We start from the raw sequence: 25,187 nt of genomic DNA on the forward strand, positions 1-25,187 counted from the left end.
TCCTAGCATCATAGTTATGTACGATGCTAGGAGTCCCTGCCTCTCTGCAGGACAACTGTCCCGTACTGTAATCATGTTTTCAGTACGGGACAGTAGTTCCACGGAGAGGCAGGGACTCCTAGCATCGTACATAACTATGATGCTAGGAGCTCGGCTCCCTGCACTGAGTTCGGTCCGGGACTTCCGGCCGAAATACGTCCGTCCATTACGGACGTTAATGTGGTCGTGTGAACCCAGCCTAATAGTGCTCCTGTATACATACCGCTTTCTATCATTGGACATGGGCAACTGTGATTGCCTTGCCCAAGATGGATGCGGTGGTCCGTGGTTGTTGTGCGCATGCGCGAGGCGGGGGGCCGTTCATGACGTAGCTCACGGCGCAACATGGACTTGGGCTCTGTGCAGTTGCGCACTGCTCACTTTCGGACGACGTGGACTGCGTGATTGAGGTGCCGCCTCTCCTCGTGCAGGCGCTAGCTGAACATCCTATGGACAAGTAAGTGTGGCACACTTTTCAGCAGTGTACCCGCTATTTAAATCCTCTGGTCACACTCTTCCAGCACCCCCTGACGAAGCCAGGTGCGAAACGCGCGTTGGGGTGCTTTGACAGTGTTGTGGCAATGGAATGGCTCATGGTGGGTTCTTGGTATGCGTATTTGGAGGTCTCAGTGATTTTTCCATGATTGTTACCATACATTCTTTGTGGTCATACTCTAGGCATTTGCTGTGGTGATTGGTATAAGTACATTTATACTCATGGTACATATTTTATTATTCTATGATATAGTATGCATAGTACCACCATTGTTTGCCCTGCCTTATATTCAACACTGTCTATTTTCTTTGTACTGCCTGTACATTGTTTTTATGGGTGTTAATTTTTAAAGTGTCTTGATCAACTGTGTTGTTTGTCTTCAATAAAGTCATTTTGTATTTTTCTAAGATAACGTTTGATTTGGTCTTATTGTAGCATGTAGGGATAACTTTTTGGTGTTTCTATGCATGGGGTCCCATATATGCAACTATACTCATTGATATATGACCTTGAATATATAGGTATTCTTTTTTGGTTTAATTAGATACAGATACACCTACTTCCAGGAGAGTGTTCTTCACTTGGGTAGATGTTGTGAAGGGGTTTTTCTTCACCATGGAAAGGATTCTGCGATCATCCACCACTGTTGTCTTCCGTGGACGTCCAGGCCTTTTGGAGTTCACGAGATCACCAGCACGCTCTTTTTTTTTTTTTTTTTTTTCCAAGTCTGGACCAAACTGTTCATTTGGTCACTCCCAACATTTGTGCTCTCTCTCTGATTGATTTCTTCATTTATTTTTTTCAGCCCAACAATGGTCTGTTTCACTTGTCTTGAGCGCTCCTTTGACCTAATGTGAGTTCACAGCAACAGCTTCCAAATGCAAATGTCAAGCATGGAATCAACTCCAGACCTTTTACCTGCTTAATTGATGGATTAACGAGGGAATAGCCCCTGCAGTCCATTAAATAGCTTTTGAGATAATTGCCCAATTATCTTTGTTCCCTTGAAAAAGAGGCATCTACATATTAAAGGTCTGTAATTCCTAAACCCTTCCTCAAATTGGGATGTGAATGCCCTCAAATTAAAAGCAGAGTCTGCACTTTAAGCCCATATGGATTATATAAACTATATGTTTTGGTAAACAGCTAAAATGGCAAAACTTGTGTCACTTTCCAAGTAATTCTAGATCTAACTGTATATGGCCCGGCACCCCCCCACCTTCTCTCCTAGTTGCGCCCAGGGCACATCCCCCGTCTGCTCCCCCCAGCTACACCCCTGACTTAACTAAGTGATTTGCAACAGTTTTCTGGTGGAAAAAGTAGAAAAATTTGGCGCAAGCCTCTTTTGCGCAAATATTCGCAAACTTTTTTTTTTTCCTAACAAAGTGAACAACCCTCTAGTCTTTTTTCAAAAGTGGTTGGGGCTACACACCACCCAACATTTACTACAGTTTACGCCAGAAACGCGTGCACCCTTAAAGAGAAACTGGAGTAAAAGGAATTTTCATTAAGACAGGCGTATTAGACGCAAGTTTTCATATATTCCCCCCAAAACTCTGGGGACCGGATTTATGGGCTATTTTCAATGTACGGAGCCGGAAGCAGTTAGAACCGTACATAGCATAGCAGCCGTGCTGCAGCTCTGCTCCTATTCACTTGAAGCCAACTGCTTCCGGCATGTACGTCCAGTGCTCTGAGGCAGCCGGAGCGGCTTCACGGTGCGGGGTCCAGGTATCTGACCCCTACAGATCATGTACCCACGATCTATGCGGTGTATAGGTCATCAGTTGTCCAGTAGTGGACAACCCCTTTAAGCTAAAATACAGTGGCTAGACCGGTGACCAATCCCCATTGACATCAACGTGTGCATACATATGCATAACTGCCACCATTCAAGTAGTTTAAGATATGAACATTGTATGGATCAAAGTCACCATCCACATCTATGTCCCTGTGATAACAGTGGTGACACTTGATAGAAGGCTGGAGAGAAAATATTGTCATTAGGACCTAGCGGAAGTGCAAACACAAGTTTCAGAAAGTAACTTAAACCCCTTAAAAGCTATGGACACCTTTGCACTGAAATTATTTTTTTATTGTTAATTGCCTTTCTAAGGCCTTATTCACACGAGCGTGTTCCATTTGCGTCAGTAAAAAACAGACCGTTTTTCATTCATACAAAAGGTCTATGTTACGTCCGTGTCATCTATTTGTCTCTTCTACGAGCAATTCCTGGTTTCCCTTTTCTTCTTTTCCTCTGCGTTTCTTATAGCAATGTTGATTTGAACAGGCTCTATGTTGAGGGGTTCCGTCAGAGCTTTCCGTGGGGTGGAACCCCTCAACGTAAAGGCAAACTGAAACCATAGCTTCCATTTGCATCACCATTGATCTCAATGGTGACGGATACTTTGCTAACGGTTTCCGTTTGTCACAGTTGTGAAAGGGTTCCGTTTTTTTTACGGAATCCATAGAACAGTCAACGGAAAGCAATGCGGATATGAAGACTGCCTTAGCAACTGATCTGTGAAAAGCTGACAGCACACTGATGTCGCCCGTGTGCGGTCTGTTTTTCTTGATGCACCCTTAAAACTTCAAATGGGAAAGAATGGTCCGAAAAGTCTGAAACTAGGAAAAGTTTGCAAACTGCATTATCAGGGGGTCTGACTATAAATAAAGGAATGAAGATTGCGGCCTGATACTTTGTGCAACTTTAACTCCAGTCAACCACTAACATATGTAAAAATAGTTTTTTCAATGTCAAAAGGCGTCCATAGGCTTTGAAGGAACAGTGTCACGAAAAAAATAATTTTGATATCAATTTGCATTTAGTGTTTTATTATAAAATCTTTTATTTATGTGTGTGTTTGTGTTTTACTTTTTTCTAACTTTTACTTCACTATGGGGGCTGCCATGTTTTTCATCTCTGTATGTGTCGATTAACGACACATACAGACATGGAATACGGCAGCTACAGTCCATAGGAGTCAATGAACGGGACCAGTCCCATTGACTTTGCACTATGGCTCTGTCCTGCGCAGACGCAGGTCAGAGTCACACAGAGCAGAGCAGCTGTTTGCAGGGAGAGAGCAGGCGCCATCTTGAAGACCAGCTGCACTGCAGGTAAGATATGCATCTCTGCATGTCCCACTCTCTCACAGACGGGCCCCCCCCCCTCCCCTTGTGTGAAGGACACATGAAGAAACTGTTCTGGGAAAGCACTGAACGATAAATCTCTAGTTGTGCCGAGACTGTTTTGGGCTGAGACTGTTTTGGGATGTGACTAATGAACCTCTCAGTCTCAGCACAACTAGAGAGATTTATCATTCAGGGGTCTGGGAAAGCTGGGTGACCACCATTACCCCTCCTAGTGGAGTGTGTTTGGGGATGTGACTAATGAACCTCTCACACTCCAGTAGGAGGGGTAATGGTGGTCACCCAGCTTTCCCAGACCCCTGAATGATAAATCTCTCTAATTGTGCTGAGACTGAGAGGTTCATTAGTCACATCCCCAAACAGTCTCAGCCCAAAACAGTCTCAGCACAACTAGAGAGATTTACCGTTCAGGGGTCTGAGAAAGCTGGGTGACCACCATTACCCCTCCCACTGGAGTGTGAGAGGTTCATTAGTCACATCCCTAAACACTCCAGTATGAGGGGTAATGGTGGTCACCCAGCTTTCCCAGACGCAGATATAACCAGGAAAGGGCTGGATGGACGGGCTGGGGGTGCACAGGGTTTTTGGTGACCCCCCCTCTGTCATGTGATCGGACCTAGGTTACCGGTTCATCAGACGGGGTTCATGTGACTATAACTCTGTCCATAACAAGAGACAGTGCACTCAGGACAAGCCCTGCCCTCATGCCGTAGTTGTGGTTCTGTCTGCAGTGATGGCGGTGGGTGGCTCTGACACCCGCCTCCCCCGTTGGGTCATCTCAGGACAGAAGGGGTGTCTGGACTGGAGACACCGCGCCGCACCTGTCCTCAGGTCGTGTCTGGTATTGCAGTTCACCTCCATTGAAGTGAATAGGACAGAGTTGTAATACCACACACGACCTGAGGACAGGTGCGGCGCCATGTTACACCTCGATTTACGCCTTAAAAGACGGCTCCAAGACGTCGGCAAACATCTGCCCATTCATTTGAATGGGTTTGCCGACGTACTGTGCCGACGACCTGTAATTTTACGCGTCGCTGTCAAAAGACGGCGCGTAAAATAACAGCCTTGGCAAAGAAGTGCAAGACACTTCTTGGGACGTAATTTGAGCCGTTTTTCATTGAATTCAATGAAGAACAGCTCCAAATTACGGCCGTAATTGACGCCTCGCAAAACGCGAGTACGAGCAATTACGTCTGAAATGACAGAGCTGTTTTCTTCTGAAAACAGCTCCGTCATTTCAGACGTAAATGCAGTTAGCGTGTGCACATACCCTAAGAGTATGTTCACACACAATGTTTTCAGCTGAAAAATCGGAAGCAGAACGCCTACAAGCATCTGCCCATTGGTTTCAATGGGAAATACGGCGTTCTGTTCCGACAGGGCGTTTTTTACGTGGTAGTTTTCCAAAAACAGCACGTAAAAAGACGCCCGACCAAAATGAAGTGCATATCACTTCTTGGGACGTTTTTGGAGCCGTTTTTCATTGACTTTATAGAAAAAAGCTCCAAATACGGCCGTTAAAAAACGCGAGTTTGATTAAAAAATGGCTGAAAATCAGGAGCGGTTTTCCCTTTTATTTAGTAAGCGTGTGAACATACACTTAGCCTTTTGGTGTGTCCTAGAACACACCCAAAATGGCTGACGGACACTGCTTAGCAATTTGAAGACACTTTTACCTGGCTTGTGAGAGGGGGGGTGAGGTTCCCTCCCACATTTACAGCAGCTGTGAGTCAGGTTGCTTTGCCTTATTCACCTTGCTGTAATTCTGGGAAGAGCTCCCCCTGGTGGCCAACATTGGAAAACATGTCAAATAATTATTTAATTTTTAATACTTTCCACAATACGGAAAAAAAAAAAAAAAAAAAAAAACAGCAAAAAACGTAAAAAATATAATAGAAATAAGTAACGACACTTAAAAAAAAAAGGTTTAATTTGCGACACATTCCCTTTAAAGCGTAACTAAACGTTCGACAAACTTCTGGACATGTCATAGTGACATGTCAGAAGTTTTGATTGGTGGGGGTGTCAGTGCTCGGACCCCCACCAATCACTAAAACGAAGTGTCAGAAGCGCTCGGGTGAGCACTCAGCAGCTTTGTTTCTGTTTGGCCTTTTCTGGAAATAAATGCATCGGAGTATGGACTCAATAGAAAAAGTCTATGAGCCCGTACTCCAATACATGGGCTTTTCGGAAAAAGCCGAACATAAACGAAGTGGCTGAGCGCTCACACAAGCGCTTCTGCTGCTTCGTTTTAGTGATTGGTGGGGGTCTCAGTGCTCGGACCCCCACCAATTAAAACGTCTGACATGTGACTATGACATGTCAGAAGTTTGTCGAACGTTTAGTTACACTTTAAGGCCTGAGACAATTTTCGGCATTAAGGTTTCTCTCCAGTTATACTCTCCCGCCTGAACGAGCATCGGATGAGGAGAGACGCTCCAGCATGATGGGCGGTACTGTTGCCGTGGCAGCTGTACGACGCCCGGAGAGTATTGCTGGATACATTAGAATTGGACCCGTGCACGATACTCTTTGGGCGTCATGCAGTTGCCACGGCAAGAGTACCGCCCAGCTTGCAGGAGTGTCTCTCAACTCCCGATGTTATTTCGGACAGGAGAGTATAACTGGAAGGACACTTTAAAGAGGCTCTGTCACCAGATTACAAGTGCCCTATCCCCTACATAATCTGATCGGCGCTGTAATGTAGAGAAGTGTTTTTTATTTTGAAAAAATATAATTTTTGAGCAAGTTATGAAGAATTTTAGATTTCTGCCTATTAGTTTCTTAATCACGCTGTGCTGTCTGAGTAAGTCCCACAGAAACTTTACCGAAGTGTCGAGAGTGTGAATAGACATCGCGTTCTGGCTGGATGCAATATCTATTCACTCTCAAGACACTTAAGTAAAATTAATGTGGATGTATGTGAGAGCACAGCGTGATCTTGGGAGATCACGCTGTGCGGTGAATACAAATGGACATGAATGGAGAGAAGTGTATGACGCGGATTGGTCAGCGTCATACACTTCTCTTTACAACGCCCACTTGGTCAAAAGTTTAAAAACGCCCAGTTGGGCATTAAGAAACTAATTAGCATAAATCTAAAATACTTCATAACTTGCTCAAAAATGAGTTTTTCGACATAAAAAACACTGTTATATACATTACAGCGCCGATCAGATTATGTAGGCGATAGGGCACTTATAATCTGGTGACAGAGCATCTTTAAGGACCAATGTCATTTTTTTGTTTTCGCTATATGCGACCTTGTTTTTTGCGTGACAAGTAGTAGATTTTTATTTTTGGCTACATAGATGGAGGCGTTTAAAGTTATATAAATTTTTTATAAAGGCGGAATGCAGAAAAAAAAATGCAATTCTGGAAGGGTGTTTATTTTTTATGGGATTGACGGTTAGCGTTAATAGATGGTACTGTATAGCTTTATTGTACAGGTTATTACAAGTACGAGGATACATATTTCAAATTTCTGGAAAAGTAATGTACATGGAAAACCATGTAATTTCTAGGTCCAAAATTCATATTTCTTTATAGTGGTCGGAGCTCTTTTCAGATATAGAGCTCCTGCATAGACCTGGAATTATCCGCTGTGGATTTTTAAGCTAAACCACAATGCAGCTGAAGCTTGGATTTCTCCAACGGATTGGCGTACAGATCCGCAGACGTATTAGCTCCATTGAAGTTGAATGAAGCCAATCCACAGCTCTTTAGCACCGAATCTGCGTCAATATTGAACATGCTGCGGATTAAGATCTGTGATGCAGTAATTTTTCCACTTATTTTTTTCCGGGGAAGTATGTAAAAGAGGCATAAAACAGACCATTAAGATGCACTGCCGGCAGTATGGTTGCGGATTCTGATCGCATTTAGATCAAAGTGAAAGGAGTAAAAACATGGCCTATAACAAGCGGATCATGATCCTATAAAAACCAAAGCAATGAGGTCAGAATGAGTGAACTTGGTATGTGCACTGCAGTTGCTTTATAAGCGATACTAAGTGGAGTTAAGATATAATATACTCAGGTCTCGTAGCGATCATTTGCCTCCTGAGTAAACAAAACATACATCCGTATCAATCTCATTGTGGTTTTTTCTTCCTTTAAAAATAAAGACTCACCCATAGAGGCATCACCATCCAGTAAATGGTCATCTTCCAAGGTATGGAAGTCCATCATTCCCCCAGCTCCATCAAGGAGTTCCTCGTCGCTGCTTGCACTGGTAATACTGTTGTAACTGTTGCGGTAGTAACTTCTCTGAAACAGCTGTTCAGACTCCATTTAGATGCTTTACCTGTGTAGATGCAGAAAACAGCTTATAGCAATAACTTTTAGACAATGCCATAGAGGATATAGACATGCCAGTTTAATTTGCTCGAAAACCACTCTAAGGTTACGATAGTGGGTGTTTTTGGAATTGCTACCAAGATAAATCAGAAGCAGGGTTAGAAAAATAGAAATTTCTCAAGTGTACGGTAATTTGTAACGCAGCCATAGTTGACTTATGAATGGCAGCTAGCCATTATTGAGTCTCTCAAAAGGAGGTTAGCAGCCATCCCTAGAATATACATAACAGAAAGCAATAACTACATATAATTCAATACAAATTCAGTTATAAAATTGACAGTCTCCAGCTGCTTGATCATTGCACATTTTCTTGCAATCCCCAGTGTCATCTTTATTTAAAGGGGTAGGTGATCATTTTCTGATTCCTGAGGACCCCACCGATTGTAAGAATGGGGTCCCAAACCGAGAGGAGGAGCTTGAATTGAGTGGGGGTCGAGCGTGCGCCCGCCGCTCCATTCACTATCTATGAGAATGACGGAAACAGCAGAGTTCTGTAGTCTGCGGTTCCTGTCATTCCCATAGACTATGAAAGTACCGGCAGCGCACATGATCGACCGCCGCTCCATTTCATGTCCTCCTCACTGCGGTCGAGCAGTAATGAGGATCTGGGAGTTTGGGACCCCCTTTATCACAAACGGTGTTCCCCGCAATCAGAAAGTTATCACCTATTCTGTGGCTAGGTGACAATGGATGATTTTGGGAATACCCCTTTAAGTCTTGTAAAAGACCAATCCAAATGCTGTTAGCCAGACACAAGGAGCACACCGGTTAAAAATCAGCCAGTACACGGTGTTCATATATATGTTTTTTTACTTTCTCATTGTATAGTCTTTGCACTTCCTATTGTGTGTGCTTACAACAGATTTTCTACATTTCAGCATCAAGTGGCAGCCATCTCCATGACATGGAGTCAGCTGCATTTTAATGGTCTCTCCTTACATAGATATCAGGGGGTGGGGTCACAGAACTAAGCCCCTCCCAGGCTGGGAAAATCTGAACCAGTCAGTTAGAAACGATGCGTCATGGAGCCGGACTGACCGATAAATGAGGGATTTATACATCTTGTTAACATTATCCAAACCCCATCATCACTGGTGTCCTATAAGTGTTCTGCAGGGGAGTCGTTATAATGTTACAATGATGTCATTCTGTTTTATATTTCATTTCCTATACGGTCTATAAAGTGACTCAGGACAGCACAGGCTTCAGCTGCTGCCTAGTAGAGGACAACAGGGGGATCTCCGTAATGGCACCATTCAGGTAAATTAAACTTTGGGTGCTTGTAGAGCTCCATGACTGACCATAATCTGAACTTTTACGTTTTTGACTGGAGTAACTCTTCAACACTGGTAAATATATCTTTGGAATTTAAAAAAGGACCTACATACTATCAAAAACTGCCAGGTGGACAATTCTCCAGTTAGGATTCATGCACACAGCCATATTGCGTATTGATTTAGAGCAGAATATCTCTGCACACACAGAGCCTGTACTAATTGGACGCTTAGGCTGGGGCTGCATGGCGGCTTTGGTTGCAACACGGGTCGCTTGTCTGCATCACAGGTAATGAAACTCAAAGTGGCCACGACCGCGACACGACAGTTGCAACAAAATCCAGCAGGTTTGGATTTTGTTGCGACTGTTGTGGCCAAAGTCGCCCTGCAGCCCTAGAAGTAGGGTATACCCCTACGGTTTAGTCAAATTGTATTTGTTGCCACCATTTTAAGTAGTTATGAGAACAACACTTGCTTGCAACACGCAAAAGCCATGTGGGGTTTATGAAAATTACTCACTGAGGAAAACCCCTTTAACCCCACTACTGATGCGGAAATGTGCTAGGGAAAGAGGAAAAACTGTTTTGGGTACTCACCGTAACATTTTCTTGTCCAGTTCATTGGGGAACATAGACTATGGTTATATGCTATTGCCACTAGGAGGCATGACACGGAAATAAAAAATTAAAAAGGGACTCCTCCTACAGGATATAGCCTGCCCAGAGACGCTGAGCTATTTAGGCTATGTTCACACGGGGTCTTTTGCCGAGTTTTTTGACGCGGAAACCGCGTCGCAAAACTCGGCAGAAACGGCCCGAGAACGCCTCCCATTGATTTCAATGGGAGGCGTCGGCGTCTTTTTCCCGCGAGCAGTAAAACTGCCTCGCGGGGAAAAGAAGCGACATGCCCTATCTTCGGGCGCTTCCGCCTCCGACCTCCCATTGACTTCAATGGGAGGCAGGAGAAAGCGTGTTTTCTGCCCGCGGCGCTCAATGGCCGCGGGCGAAAAACGGCGCGATCATTGCTATTCACACGGAGTATTTTGGGGGAGGAATATCTGCCTCAAAATTCCGTTTGGAGCTTTGAGGCAGATATTCCTCCCCCAAAATACTCCGTGTGAACATAGCCTTAGTCTGTCCGCAAGCAGTAGGAGAAGCAGATACAAGGCAAGAGAGGGGAATCCCACAAACTGACAACTGTAAATTCTAAAAAAAAACAAAAAAAAAAACTTGAAAACAATTGAGTGTGAGCCGTGTCCCCCAATGAACTGGACAAGAAGAGAATTTTACGAGGAGTACTGAAAAAAATCCTGTTTTCTTGTTCATTACATTAGGGGACACAGACCGTGGGACGTCCTACAGCAGTCCCTAAGCAAGCGTGGGAACAGAACACAGGACATGGTCAGTTATTTCACAGATGGCGGCAATACATTGCGACCCAGAGAAGACGGTATGCACCTAATACAATTTTACAAAAGTTTGCAAAAAAGACCACGTGGCTGCCTTGTACAACTGAAGGGCAGAGGCCTGATGGCCACAGCCACTCTGGTAGAGTGGGCCATGACCCGGAAAGGGGGAACCCTTCCCCGTACGCGATAAGCCTCGTGATCGTTCGAATCTACTAAGCAACGATCGACTTAGAGGCCACTAAACACTTTCTGGTACCCTCAGGGAGGATGAAGAGGGAATCCGACCGGCGGAAGGAAGCAGTGATAGAAGGGTAAATCCTCAGAGTGCGATCAACATCAAGGCTGTGGAGGGAAAGCTCTCTCGGATGACTGGGAGAAGGACAAAAAGACGGTAAGACAATATGCTCATTCATGTGGAAGGCCGAAATCACTTTAGGCAAAAAGGAGGGCACTGTGTGAAGCACCACCTTGTCTTTGTGAAGAGTCAGAAATAAAGACCGACAAGAGAGCCCCCAACTCAGAGACCCACCCGATGAAGGTCACCACGACCCGAAAAACCACCTTCGGGGACAGAAAGCGAAGAACGATCTCTCAAAAGGTTCGAATAGAGTCTTCTAGAAGACATCTGAGACCAAATTCAGATCAAGGGAATAGGACCACGTAAAAGTGGGACCACATGAGCCACCCCCTGCAACAAAAAAAAAAAAAAAAAAACACTAGCGTCAGATGTAGATGTCAACCGGTGACCAAACAAAATGGAAAGGGTAGATACCTGCACATTCAGGGAGCTGAGAGCTAAACCATGATCTAAAACCCTGGAAGTCTCAGCCATCACTGCGGCGCTGCGAGTGCCACCCTGGCAATTCAGATAAACCACAGCCGTGGCATTGTCCATCTGAACCCTCACTGGACAGAGATGGAGTCCAAGGAAGGAGAGAGACAGAAAGATGGCCCTCAAGTCCAGAATGTTGATGGGAAAGGAAGACTCCTGTGTAGACCACAGCCTCTAAGCTGTGACATTCAGAAAGGTGCCCCCTATCCCTTGAGGCTGGTATTTGTGGAGAGGATCAGTCAGTTCAGCGGGAGGAAGGACCACCCCCGGGTAACGGTTGGAAACGTGAGCCGCCACCGAACCGAGCAACGGACCAAGAGGGGCAGGAGGAATTTCAGATCCAGCGATTGCAAGGATCTGTCCCACCAGGAGAGGTTCGCCCGCTGCAGAGGACGCGTCTGTAGGGAATGAATCCCGTGCTGAAGAACAAGGACAATGTTCGAGGAAGGGACACTTCGCCGACAGAGTGTCAAACGACCCACAAAGAAACAATCTGCTGTGAAGGAGATAGGCAAGACTTGGACCGGTTGATAATCTAACCGAACCCACTCAGTGTCCAGCGTGATCTGTTGGGAGATTTGATTAGGATGTTGTCCTAACGACAGAGGGAACTTTTGTGAACACTCACAGGGCCATGGCCAGGCCAAAAGGAAGGAAGGGCCACAAAATGATAATGATGAGACTGTAGCGCAAAATGCAGGAAGTGCTGGTGGGAAGTGCAGATAGGAGTCCTTGATGTCCACAGAAGTAATAAACAACCCCTGCTCCATGGAAGCTAAGACACTGCGGAGAGATTCCATTCAAAAATGGCGGACCCGAACAGGCACGTTGAAGCGCTTTAGATCCAGTATGGGCTGAACCGAACAGTCTTTTGGTGATGACAAAAAGATTGGAATAAAAACCTCAGAACCTTTGGTTCAAGGGTACCAGAATGTTGACCCTCTAAAGCAGAGAGAGTAGATTGCTTGAAAAAAATAAAAAATAAAAGTGTGCCGCCCTGGATGGGCACTTTGGAACAGCGGACTGAAAGAAACGCTCTGGAGGGCGGCTGGCAGATTCGATTTTGTATCCCGAAGATACCACCTCCTGAACCCAGGCATTCAAAATGTGAGAGCCAGACATCCTTGAAGTGCAGGAGCCTGCCTCCCAACCGAGTGGCCTTGCTAGTTCAAACCTTAGCAGATGGAGGTAGAGGGCACCAGGAGGGGCCGGTCTTGAAAAGAAGGTTTAGCCTTCTGATCTTGGAGAGCCTGTGACATGGAGGAAGTGATGTTAGAAAAGCCGCGAGGGAAAACGGAGACCTGCCTTTTTGGCCGGGGCAGTGCACTTAGGTCTATTCTGAGGCCGATGGGTGCTCTTACCGCCCGTGGCTTCCGAGATAATCTCTAGGCCAAAGAGACGAGACCTTGAAAATGAAAATGGTAGAGAAGTCAGGGAACGCTTGGAGGCTGAATCAGTAGTCCAAGCCTTGAGCCAAGTAGTGCAGCGAATAGTGAAAGAGGACGCGTCAAGACCAGCTTCGCAGATATACTTGGACGAATTGGAGATCAGGTGAGATAGATTGACTAATTTTTCTTGAGGAGAACTCGAGAGAAGGCCATGACAGAGTTTGTGAGCCCATTCAGTGACAGCTCTGCTAACCCAGACTGATGCAAAAATCTGGCAAAGGGCATAGCCCGAGGCCTTAAAGGTCGTTTTAGCAAAGGAGCCCATGCGGTGATCCAGTGGAACCTTGAAGGAAGTGGAATCCACCATCGGCAAGTAGTACCTTGGCTAGGCGAGAAACTGGAGGATCTACCGACAGAATCCTCACCCATGCGGAAGTGAAAACATCCAGGCGGCTAGTGTGGGAAAACGTTATGTCCAGGTGCTTCTATTCCTTAAAGGCAATATTTTCTAGTTCCGAGTGTGCTGGAAAAACAGCCTGAGAACGATAGGGCTGAAGGAAAGAAACAGAGTCAGTGGAAGTTGCGGAAGAGGGGTAGAACCCCTACCAGATGAATCCGAATCAGATAATTTACCGTCAGACAAAATTCTCCAGGAGGAGAGGGGCACCAAACCTCACCTCAGGGCCAGAAACGCCTTGTCCACATGGAGGAGGTGAAACAGAAGAGAAAATGAAGACAATCGAGAAACTCTAGTTCGCTTGCGGGGTCGACCACGAGGGGAAGGCATGGATGGGGAGGCATATGAGGACGTGCAGAACAAGAGTCCGGCGAACAGGCAGACATGCCACCTAAGATGGACTGAGTAATGCTCGCAAGGTTATCAACCATCTGGTTAAAAGGAGTTAGCCCATTCTGGATACACACCCATCACACCAGGGATGAGTAACACTGGGGGTGGCAGAGGAAAAGGTCAGCATGCATCACATAAAGAAGTAGACTGACTAAAGGAAATTTAGTATTGCACTTTGAGCAGGCATAATAAATGGCAAACGTAGTCTGGCGTGAGGGTTCCCCTTTAGGGTTAGGCACGGCAGTAGAGCGTGTTACATGACTTCACACTGAAGTAGTGAAAAGGGAGGTGGTCACTCAAACTGCGTAGCATGGAATACTCCTATTTAGGGAGTAATGGCTACTTCACCCAGCACTGCTAGAGAAGTGTAACTGACTGAAAACCAGCACAGTGAGATACGCTCCTTCGGAAACTGACTCCGCGCTTGTAGGCTAAGGCACCTGTATAAGAAAAGCAAAGGCTGATCCTGCCAGCTTTCAAGATGTCATAAGCCCTCCTTAGGCAAGAAGCAGTAGCTCTGTTCAGGAGGTCCTTTGTCCCCAGCAGCGTCGGACCAAATGGAGGATCGCAGAAAGGGAACACTGTAGCCCCGTCCACGGAGCTCTGCGATTGGCAGTTGGCTGTCATGTGAGGAGACCGACCAATCAGGAGAGACATGATTTCCCATGAGAGTAGGGGGAAGAAAAAAAAAAAAATAATAATCGCAAAAGCGCTATTGGTGCATACGACAGTGAAGGTCCGGTCCCAAACTCGACAGTCTATTCTTCTTAGAAATGAAGGCTATTCCATGCGAGAAATTGCCAAGAAACTGAAGATTTCCTACAACGGTGTGTACTACTCCCTTCAGAGGACAGCACAAACAGGCTCTAACCAGAGTAGAAAGAGAAGTGGGAGGCCCCGCTGCACAACAAGACAAGTACATTAGAGTCTCTAGTTTGAGAAATAGACTCCTCACAGGTCCTCAACTGGCAGCTTTATTAAATAATACCCGCAAAACGCCAGTGTCAACGTCTACAGTGAAGAGGCGACTCCGGGATGCTGGCCTTCAGGGCAGAGTGGCAAAGAAAAAGCCATATCTGAGACTGGCTAATAAAAGGAAAAGATTAATATGGGCAAAAGCACACAGACATTGGACAGAGAAAGATTGGAAAAAAAGTGTTATGGACAGACGAATCAAAGTTTGAGGTGTTTGGATCACACAGAAGAACATTTGTGAGACGCAGAACAACTGAAAAGATGCTGGAAGAGTGCCTGACGCCATCTGTCAAGCATGGTGGAGGTAATGTGATGGTCTGGGGTTGCTTTGGTGCTGGTAAAGTGGGAGATTTGTACAAGGTAAAAGGGATTTTGAATAAGGAAGGCTATCACTCCATTTTGCAACGCCATGCCATACCCTGTGGACAGCGCTTGATTGGAGCCAATATCATCCTACAACAGGACAATGACCCAAAGCACACCTCCAAATTATGCAAGAACTATTTAGGGAAGAAGCAGGCAGCTGGTATTCTATCTGTAATGGAGTGGCCTGCGCAGCCACCAGATCTCAACCCCATAGAGCTGTTGTGGGAGCAGCTTGACCGTATGGTACGCAAGAAGTGCCCATCAAGCCAATCCAACTTGTGGGAGGGCCTTCTGGAAGCATGGGGTGAAATTTCTCCCGATTACCTCAGCAAATTAACAGCTGGAATGCCAAAGGTCTGCAATGCTGTAATTGCTGCAAATGGAGCATTCTTTGACGAAAGCAAAGTTTGAAGGAGAAAATTATTATTTCAAATAAAAATCATTATTTCTAACCTTGTCAATGTCTTGACTATATTTTCTAGTCATTTTGCAACTCATTTGATAAATATAAGTGAGTTTTCATGGAAAACACAAAATTGTCTGGGTGACCCCAAACTTTTGAACGGTAGTGTAGGTTTGACAACAGCGCATGAGCATTTGACACTGTGCGCCCGCCAAAACACTTGGAGACCCTGTGACCCTAGTTCTTCATGGTGAAAACCATAAAATAAAAATTATTGGTAAAGATTCTGCTATCAACAGAAGTGTCTGCTAACTACGACACTAAGCGAACACTTAAAAGCTCAGTGTCTGTGGGCAGGGTATATCCTGTAGGAGGAGTAACTTTTTTATTTCATAGTGTCAAGCCTCCTAGGGGCAACAGTGCGTACGTCATACAATGTACAAAGGATTCTGAGACCTGAAACGAGTATGACACGGTGATCCATCTCTTGGAGTGATCTGCCTGCTCCACCTTGGATACAATGATCGAATACTTGAAATATTTATTATTTTTTGTCTGCGTGGGGTTGTGTCTGTCTGGGCACATTGTAGGGAAATAAAAAACCTTAGCCGATGGTGTTAGGGTATGTTCACACGCGGAGTCAAAAACATCTGAAAATACGGAGATGTTTGCAAGGGAAAACAGCTCCTGATTTTCAGAGGTTTTTTAAGACACTCGTGATTTTCGCAGTGTTTTTTACGGTCGTTTTTGGAGCGGTTTTCAATAGTCTATAAAAAATGGCTCCAAAAACGTCCCAAGAAGTGACCTGCACTTTTTTGCGGGCGTTTTTTTTTTACGCGGCCGTTTTTCAAAACAGCCGCGTAAAAAAACGGCCCGTCGGAACAGAACGCCGTTTTTCCCATTGAAATCAATGGGCAAATGTTTAAAGGCATTCTGCTTCAGATTTTTCGGTCATTTTTCGGCCCAAAAAACGGCCGAAAATAAGCAGTGTGAACATACCCTTAAAACTGGAAACATACGCTGTTCAACTACTCCCATTATTTATGGGTCTTTTTGGTCTGGCTGTACAATAAATAGCTTACGTCATTGCTTTCTGGGACGAGTCTCTCTACAGAATTGGGGATTGAGACGTCCTTGATCGATTGGGATAAGCTATATTGAACAATAAGTTCTGAATAGACCCGGCTGTCATGGCATCTATGTATATAAAATCTGCTTGAAGGTTCTTTAGCCAGATAATGACACAACCCCACTTTTATTTATGCTTATATAGCTATAAATCTATGGCTTGATTAGCCTTGTGTCCTAGATTGGTCGGACGGAATCTCAGAGGTGGGAATGCGACAATAGAGTGTGATTTTTGTAGGAACTGTAAAATTTTAGTATAGCTACTCCTGTTTATATAGTGTGATGGTACCTCTAATAATGTGTTGTAAATAAGGTATTAATGGATATGAAAGACACCCCTAGTATGGAACCTATTACTTAATGATCAATTTGTATTATTAGTATATATGGGGGGTGCAGTTTACTTTTATGCGTATTTGCACTTTTTCCTGTTGCTCCATTCTATTGAGAGTATTGGTGATTTATCGGAGATAAGTTAGGACATAGTGAGGTCTCCGTTAGGGATGTATGATGCATCGAAACTTCGATACTGTTTCGATGCCGTGCACCCTCAAACGGTTCGATACCGTTATTTAATGCATTTCGATACTAAGCTGTGCGGCCGCACAGCTTAGTATAGTAATACATGAATGTATGAGAGCGGGGCTGCGGCTGTATGATACAGCCATTGCCCCGCTCCTGAGAAGTGCACGCATGGTCAGCATGATGAACATGGCGGGCGCACTGCTAAACACCCCCATTCTCTGTCTTCAGTGCGTGCGCCGCCGCTCATTATCTCACCGCGTGCGCACTTATTGTCGTCAGGAGCGGGGCAACGGCTTTATTACACAGCCGCAGCCCAGCTCTAACGGCGGAGATCAGAGAAACCTCTCATCTCTGCCGCAATTCTCCTTAATGCTGCGATCAAAGCGGACCGCAGCATTCAGGGGAAAATGAGAAGGGGAGATGCCCTTTGGGTCGCATCACAGGGAATTCCTGTGACGAGATCGAGGGTCATACTATATATGGGCAGACAGCTTAGAGTCCATTGAAGGACCCCAGGACTGTCTTACCGTATTTCCTGTTAGGGCATACTTAGGTATATCCTAACAACTGCCCGTGTACTATCAGTACACAGGCTAATGTACTGGCATATAGCTATATGCCAGTACATTAAAGTTTAAAAATGAGGAAAAAAAATAAATAATGTTAAATTAAAAAAAAAAAAAAAAAAAAACACGCACACACTACAATAAGTCTCGATACATAAAATATACACATTCGGTATAGTCGCGACCGTAATAACACATTTATAGCGTCATTCATGTTTACGCTGTTATAAAATAAAAAAACTGCTTTCTTTCACTTAATGTGAGGCACGAGTTATGAATTTTGAACCTCCATGTGCCTCACATTAATAGTAATTAACCCCATCATGTATCTCACATTAACCCAATGTTGTCCATTATGACTGAGGAACATGATGGGGTTACTTACTATTAATGTGAGGCACGTGGAGGTTCAAAATTCACCACACCACGCACCTCACCTCACCTCACATCAGAAAACGGAAGAACTTTATTTTTATTATTATTGTTGGTAAAAGTAACGTTTTGGTATTGAGCATTGCAATACTAAAGTATCGGTATCGAAGTCCAAATTCTGGTATCGTCACATTCCTAGTCTCTGTCCGATATACTATTCTGCAGATGCAGACACAGTACATTGGGGACTTGCGCACGTGCAGTCACCAGGGAGCCGTTTTCGTCTCGCTATGGAAACAGGAGACGCTTGGTATGCAAAACGGGTTATGCAGGAGCATGCGCAATATGAATCTCAGGACGCCAGACGGGCCTAAAATGCTTTGTGCAGGTATACCAAGTGTCGATTCACACATTTTTAGTTAGTTTGTTTCACAAAGACCATGTGGTGATGTTTATAAATACTATTATGTATCTGTTTATTGTATTAAGCACTTTGTTTATATCAAATCAAGTATAGGACATGTCACGTATATTGTACTATATAAAGTGTGCACTGAATCTATGTAACCATGCTTGATCAAGAGCCATTTTTGGTTGAAACGTTGCAAGTGTTTTTATGCTTGGTGAATAAATCAAATACGCTTCATTGGATTATCTGGAGTGCTGCAGTTCCCTTCTTTGATTTGCATATTGATTGTGTCCCTTGGACCTGGGATAATTTTCACTGCGTGCACCACCCATGATTGGGGAGTTGTCCTTTCCTGCTGGTGAAACCTATTGCTGTGCTGCTGATTTCTTGAATATATACTTAAGTTCTGGGATGGTGTTGCTTTGTGAAATTGTTATATCCATTACATACCATCCCCTTACTGCTCAAACACACAGGCATAAATATCAACTCGACCTTTACCAAATTTATCTGGGTGGGACGGCAACCAAGAATAGCACTTACTAAATTTATGATGAGAAAAGAAGAGGGGGGGGGGGGTCTCAACTTCCCCAATATCAGATGATATAACTTGGCTTGTCTGAGTAGACACCTATCGGGTTGGAGGCATGGCACAATGTATCATTCGAACACCACCCTGGAATGACAACTAGTGGAGCCCTGCGATCTCATGGCACTGGTACATAAAGCCTTCGCTTTTCTCCCGAACGCTATTAAAGGATCATCCCTTTTATGGGACGCCATCATTACATGGAAAATACTATTTTATACTGCAGCATTGAAGGGGTTTTCAAGTCCCTAAAAATGTATGGCCTATCCTCAGGATAGGCCATCAATAGCTGATCTCTCGGGATCCGACTGCGTTGCAGCCCCTTTAAAACAGCTGATCGGCGAGGGTCCCGGCAGTTGGACCCCGAGCGATTAGCTATTGATGTCTAGTGCATGTACGTGTCAGCCGTTAAGGGGAAGTATGGAGCGGGCTCACGGACATTAGTATTGCAGTATATCACGTAAGCGATTTAATGATCACTGGCTCAAGTGCCCTAGAGGGACGAATAAAAAAATAAAAAAAAATTAAAGTGTAACTAAACGTTCAATCAACTTTTTATTTTCTAGCAGCAGGTGTAATATAAATATCTTTTGTAGTATACTTTATTAATGAATTTGGGCTCCTTTTTGTGTTATATGTGTTTTAAATGGCCACTGACACTTTTCTACCACATTTTATTTCTTGTATAAATCCTGTTGCTAGCAGAAATCCGTACACCGTTTGAATGTATCAGTGTACGAATTCTGCTGCCTATGAGTACGGGTGGGTGGTGGCCTCATCGTGACGTCAAGAAGGTCTCTCTGCCTCTATACACTACACAGTTCTCTAGCAGCAGAGCACATGAAAGAGACTGTGTGCACTGGTCTCTGACTGGATGATTCTCCCCGGCAAAGAGTCTCAGGACACTAATCTGAGCTGCTAATCAGCATCAGATAAGACTAGGACTGCTTCTCCAAGCACCCTGCCTTATCTTCCCTGCACTTGCCAGGGAAAGTGAAAAGAAAAACTCTGATTGCTTTCTTCTGGAGTGTGCAGAGATATTTACATCTCTGTATATAATGAGTTGTGCTGTGCATAGATCACTCACAGTATTGTACTTATACCTCAGAGTTCACTGCCCATGAAAGATACAGACAAATCGTAACATCACACACAGTAAGACACGCCCCTAGCAACTGGCTAGAATCAGGAAGTGTGAGAAAATAGATGTGGACGGTTTCACAAGAAAAAAAAGCTGCAAAAAAGGTACTTTTAAGTGAAAAAAATTTGCTAGGAGTAATGTATTCACATAGAGGGACATAATAGCAGTTTAAATAAAAAAAATTTCCGAAAGTTTAGCTACGCTTTAACAATTTTTTCCCTAAAGTAATGTTAAAAAAAAAAAAGTAAAAAAGTTAACATAACTGGGATCGCTGCGTCCGTACAAGTCCGAACTATTACGCTATAACATTATTTAACATGCTTGGTGAATGCCGTAAAAAAAAACAACAGAAAACACCCAAATTGCTGTTTTTTGGTCACTGTGAGCTCCACAAAAAATATGGAATAAAAAAAAAAAAAAAAAGTGATCAAAAAAATTCACATGTACCCCAGAATTGTACCAATAAAAACTACAGCTCGCCTTGCAAAAAATAAGTCCTCACATCGCTAAATCAATGGAACAATATGAAAGTAATTACTCTCAGAATATGGTGACACACTTTTTATTATTATACAAAAGGTTATTCTTTATAAAAGTGGCGAAACAAACGCGTGATGGACGTGGTAAAAATTAAACCCCCCCCCAAAAATTGCATAATTGCTGTTTTTTGCCCATTTAACCGCACAAACTATATTTTTTTCCGTTTCCCAGTACATTATATGGTACAATAAATGGTGCCATAAAAAGTACAACTTGTCCCGCAAAAAACACGCCCTCACACGGCTATGTCGACGAAAAAATAAAAAAAAGTTAGGCCCCATGCACACGACTGTAAATTCGCCCGTAGTTACGGGCCCATTCATTTCTATGGCCGACAGACACCCTCCCGTAGGTCTACGGGAGGGTGTCCATGCCATAGATACCTGCGGGGGAAAAAAAAAAATAGGACAGGTCCTATTTTTTTATTTTACGGACCATGCTCCTATACTTTATAACGGGAGCACAGCACGTAAAAACGTCCGGCTGTACCGGCCGGCCGTGCCCGTAATTACGGGCACGGTCGTGTGCATGAAGCCTCAGTTATGACTTATGGAAGACAGGACACTCACTGATATGTAAGTGATGGCATATCCTAGCAAGACGTCTTCACTTTCTATGGTGGTACTTTACTCATTTCCATGTATAGCAGTTTTGAATTCTGATCATACTTTAAAGACGTTGGCCAGTTTTAGCAAATTAATATTTTTTGGATAATTAAAAGTTATCCAATTAACTTTCTGTATTTCTCAAGATCTCGGCTTTTTGTTATTCAGTAGCAACCTTCATGGTTTACTTCCAGTGGATAAAATTCTGTCCATGGTCATTGTAGTTTGTTTTTTTAACCCCTTCCCTCTTTAGCCACTTTTGACCTTCCTGACAGAGCCTCATTTTTCAAATCTGACATGTTTCACTTTAAGTGGTAATAACTTCTGAATGCTTTAACCTATCCAAGTGATTCTGAGATTGTTTGACACATTTGACTATGTTACTGGCAAAATTTGCTCGATACATTCAGTATTTAAAATTTGAAAAACACCAAAATTTAGCAAAAAAATTCCAAAAATTAGCATTTTTCTAAATTTCAATGTATCTGACTGTAAGACAGGCAGTTATACCACACAAAATAGTCACTAATTCACATCCTCCATAGGTCTACTTTAGATTGACATAGTTTTTTGAACATCCTTTTATTTTTCTAGGACGTTACAAGGCTTATAACTTTATCAGCAATTTCTCACATTTTCAAGAAAATTTCAAAAGGCTATTTTTACAGGGGCCTTATATGTTAGCAACCTCAAAAAAGTCACCCCATTTTAAAAACTTCACCCCTCAAAGTATTCAAAACAGCATTTAGAAAGTTTCTTAACCCTTTAGGCTGGGTTCACACGAGCACATTAACGCTTTCAAGACCGAGCTCATTTTGACCTTCATGACCAGCCCCATTTTCTCAAATCTAACATGTGTCAATTTATGTGTTAATAACTCTGGAATGCTTTTGCCTATCCAAGCGATTCTGAGATCGTTTTCTCGTGACATATTGTACTTTATGTTAGTGGAAAAATTTGATCAATAAATTCATTGCTTATTTGTGAAAAACACCAAAATTTAGAGAAAATTTGCAAAAATTATGATTTTTGTTATTTTTAAATGTATCTGCTTGTAAAACAGATCGTAATACCACATAAAATAGTTACTATTTCACATATTCCATATGTCTACTTTATATTTGCATTGTTTTTTGAACATTATTTTATTTTTCTAGGACGTTACACGGCTTAGTACTTTAGCAGCAATTTCTCACATTTTCAAGAAAATTTCAAAAGGCTATTTTTACAGGGGCCAGTTCAGTTCTGAAGTGGCTTTGAGGGCCTTATGTACTAGATAGACCCCATAAATCACCCCATATTAAAAACTGCACCCCTCAAAGTATTCAAAACAGCATTCAGAAAGTTTCTTAACCCTTTAGGCGCTTCACAGGAATTAAAGCAAAAGTACATGTGAAATTTACAAAATTTTCTTTTTTTTGCTGAAATTCATTTCTAATACATTTTTTTCTGTAACACAGAAGGTTTTACCCGAGAAATGCAACTCAATATTTATTGCCCAGATTCTGCAGTTTTTAGAAATATCCCACATGTGGCCCTAGTGCGCTAATTTACTGAAATACCGGCCTCAGAAGCAAAGGAGCACTTAGTGGATTTTGGGGCCTCCTTTTTTTAGAATATATTTTAGGCACCATGTCAGGTTTGAAGAGGTCTTGTGGTGCCAAAACAGTGGGTTGATGACCAAAAAAAAAAGTGATTCTGACATGGTTTTCTAATTATTTTTTTTGCGGTGTTCACCGTGCGGGAAAAAATAATATTATAGTTTTATAGTTGGGGTCGTTACGAACGCGGTGATACCAAATATGTGTACTTTTTTTAACATTTTCATTTTTTTCCTATAATAAAAGACTTATTATAGGAAAAAAAAGCATTATTTTTTTTTGTAACTTTTATAACTTGTTTTTACACTTTTATAAAACTTTTTTATTACTTTTTACTTGAAGCCTGGCAACAATGATCGCTGCTATAATACATTACACTACCTAGGTAGTGTAACGTATTATAAACTGTCAGTGTGACGCTGAGAGTCACACTGACAGGAAGCTTATAAGAACCAGCATCCGGCTGGTTCTCATAGGCTGCTGTGCATGGCAGACCCGGGGGCTGTTATATGGCCCCCAGTTCTGCCTTATAACCGACTGCAGCACCAGCAATCGGTCCCCGGGAAAGTTTGTTGTAGCAACAAACTTTCCAGTTCGTTGCTACAACACACTTTCCCTGCGATCACATGACCGGGACTTGAACTAATCAGGTCCCGATCATATCTCCGGGACCAGAGGCAGGTGATAACAGCGCGATCCGGGTGTCAGCGCTACTCTGAGACACGCGGATCGTGCTTTTAACACCCACCGTGAATTCACGTCGGCACTGCACAGAGCCCAGCAAGTGCCGACGTGAATATACAGTGGGCGGTCGGGAAGCGGTTAACATCCGTAATGGACGGTCGTATTTCGGCCGGAAGTCCCGGACCGAACTCAGTGCAGGGAGCCGGGCTCCTAGCATCATAGTTATGTACGATGCTAGGAGTCCCTGCCTCTCTGCAGGACAACTGTTCCATACTGTAATCATGTTTTCAGTACAGGACAGTAGTTCCACGGAGAGGCAGGGACTCCTAGCATCGTACATAACTACGATGCTAGGAGCCAGTCTGCCTGCACTGAGTTCGGTCCGGGACTTCCGGCCGAAATACGTCCGTCCATTACGGACGTTAATGTGCTCGTGTGAACCCAGCCTTAGATGTTTCACAGGAATTAAACCAAAGTAGAGGTGAAATTTACAAATTAAATTTTTTGTTCTTGCAGAAATTCATTTTTAATCCATTTTTTTGTAACAAAGTTTTACCAGAGAAACGCAACTCAATATTTATTGCCCAGGTTCTGCAGTTTTAGGAAATATCCCACATGTGGCCCTAGCGTGCTTATGGACTGAAGCACCGGCCTCAGAAGCAAAAGAGCACCTAGTGAATTTTGGGGCTCCTTTTTATTAGAATATATTTTAGGCACCATGTTGGGTTCGAAGGGCTCTTGCGGTGCCAAAACAGTGGAAATCCTCCAAAAGTGACCCCATTTGGGAAACTACACACCTTAAGGAAATGATCTAGGGGTATAGTGAGCACTTTGACCCTACAAGTTTTTTGCAGAAATTGTTGGCAGTAGGCCGTGAAAATGGAAATCTACATTCTTTCAAAGAAAATGTAAGTCTAGCTAATTTTTTCTAATTTCCACAAGGACTAAAGGAGAAAAAGCACCGCAAAATTTGTAAAGCAATTTCTTCCGACTAAAACAATACCCCATATGTGGTAATAAACTGCTGTTTGGACACACAGCAGGGCTTAGAAGGGAAAGAGCGCCATTTGGCTTTTGGAGCTCAAATTTAGCAGGAATGGTTTGCCATGTCACATTTGCAAAGCCCCTGAAAACGCCCAAAAAGTTACTCCATTTAGGAAACTACACCCCTTGAGGAATTCATCTATGGGTGTAGTGATAATTTTGACCCCTCAGGTGTTTCATAAAATTTATTAGAATTGGGCAGTGAAAATAAAAATAATCCTTTTTTTCCAATAAGACGTAGCTTTAGCTCAATTTTTCATTTTCTCAACAAAAAGGAAAAAAAGAACCCCAACATTTATAAAGCAACTTCTCTGAAGTACGGCAATACCCCATATGTGGTCATAACCTGCTGTTTGAGCACACGGCAAAGAACAGAAGAGAAGGAGTGGCATTTGGCTTTTGGAGCACAGATTTTGCTGGATTGGTTTCTTGACACTA

At 43.4% G+C, this 25,187-nt stretch overlaps 1 protein-coding gene across 2 annotated transcripts in view; it reads right to left on the bottom strand.

The window, feature by feature from the left end:
* Nucleotides 1-25,187, bottom strand: part of CLCN3 (chloride voltage-gated channel 3) — a 116,413-nt gene that overhangs the window by 74,019 nt on the left and 17,207 nt on the right. For both annotated transcript variants that reach the window (XM_075860255.1, XM_075860257.1), the window contains exon 2: nt 7,824-7,996. In XM_075860255.1, coding sequence (XP_075716370.1) covers nt 7,824-7,983 — 160 coding nt within the window. In that variant the 5' untranslated portion in view covers nt 7,984-7,996. The remainder of the gene's footprint in view (nt 1-7,823; nt 7,997-25,187) is intronic.

The sequence above is a fragment of the Rhinoderma darwinii genome, chromosome 1 (genome assembly GCF_050947455.1).
Source record: "Rhinoderma darwinii isolate aRhiDar2 chromosome 1, aRhiDar2.hap1, whole genome shotgun sequence".
NCBI lineage: Eukaryota > Metazoa > Chordata > Amphibia > Anura > Rhinodermatidae > Rhinoderma > Rhinoderma darwinii.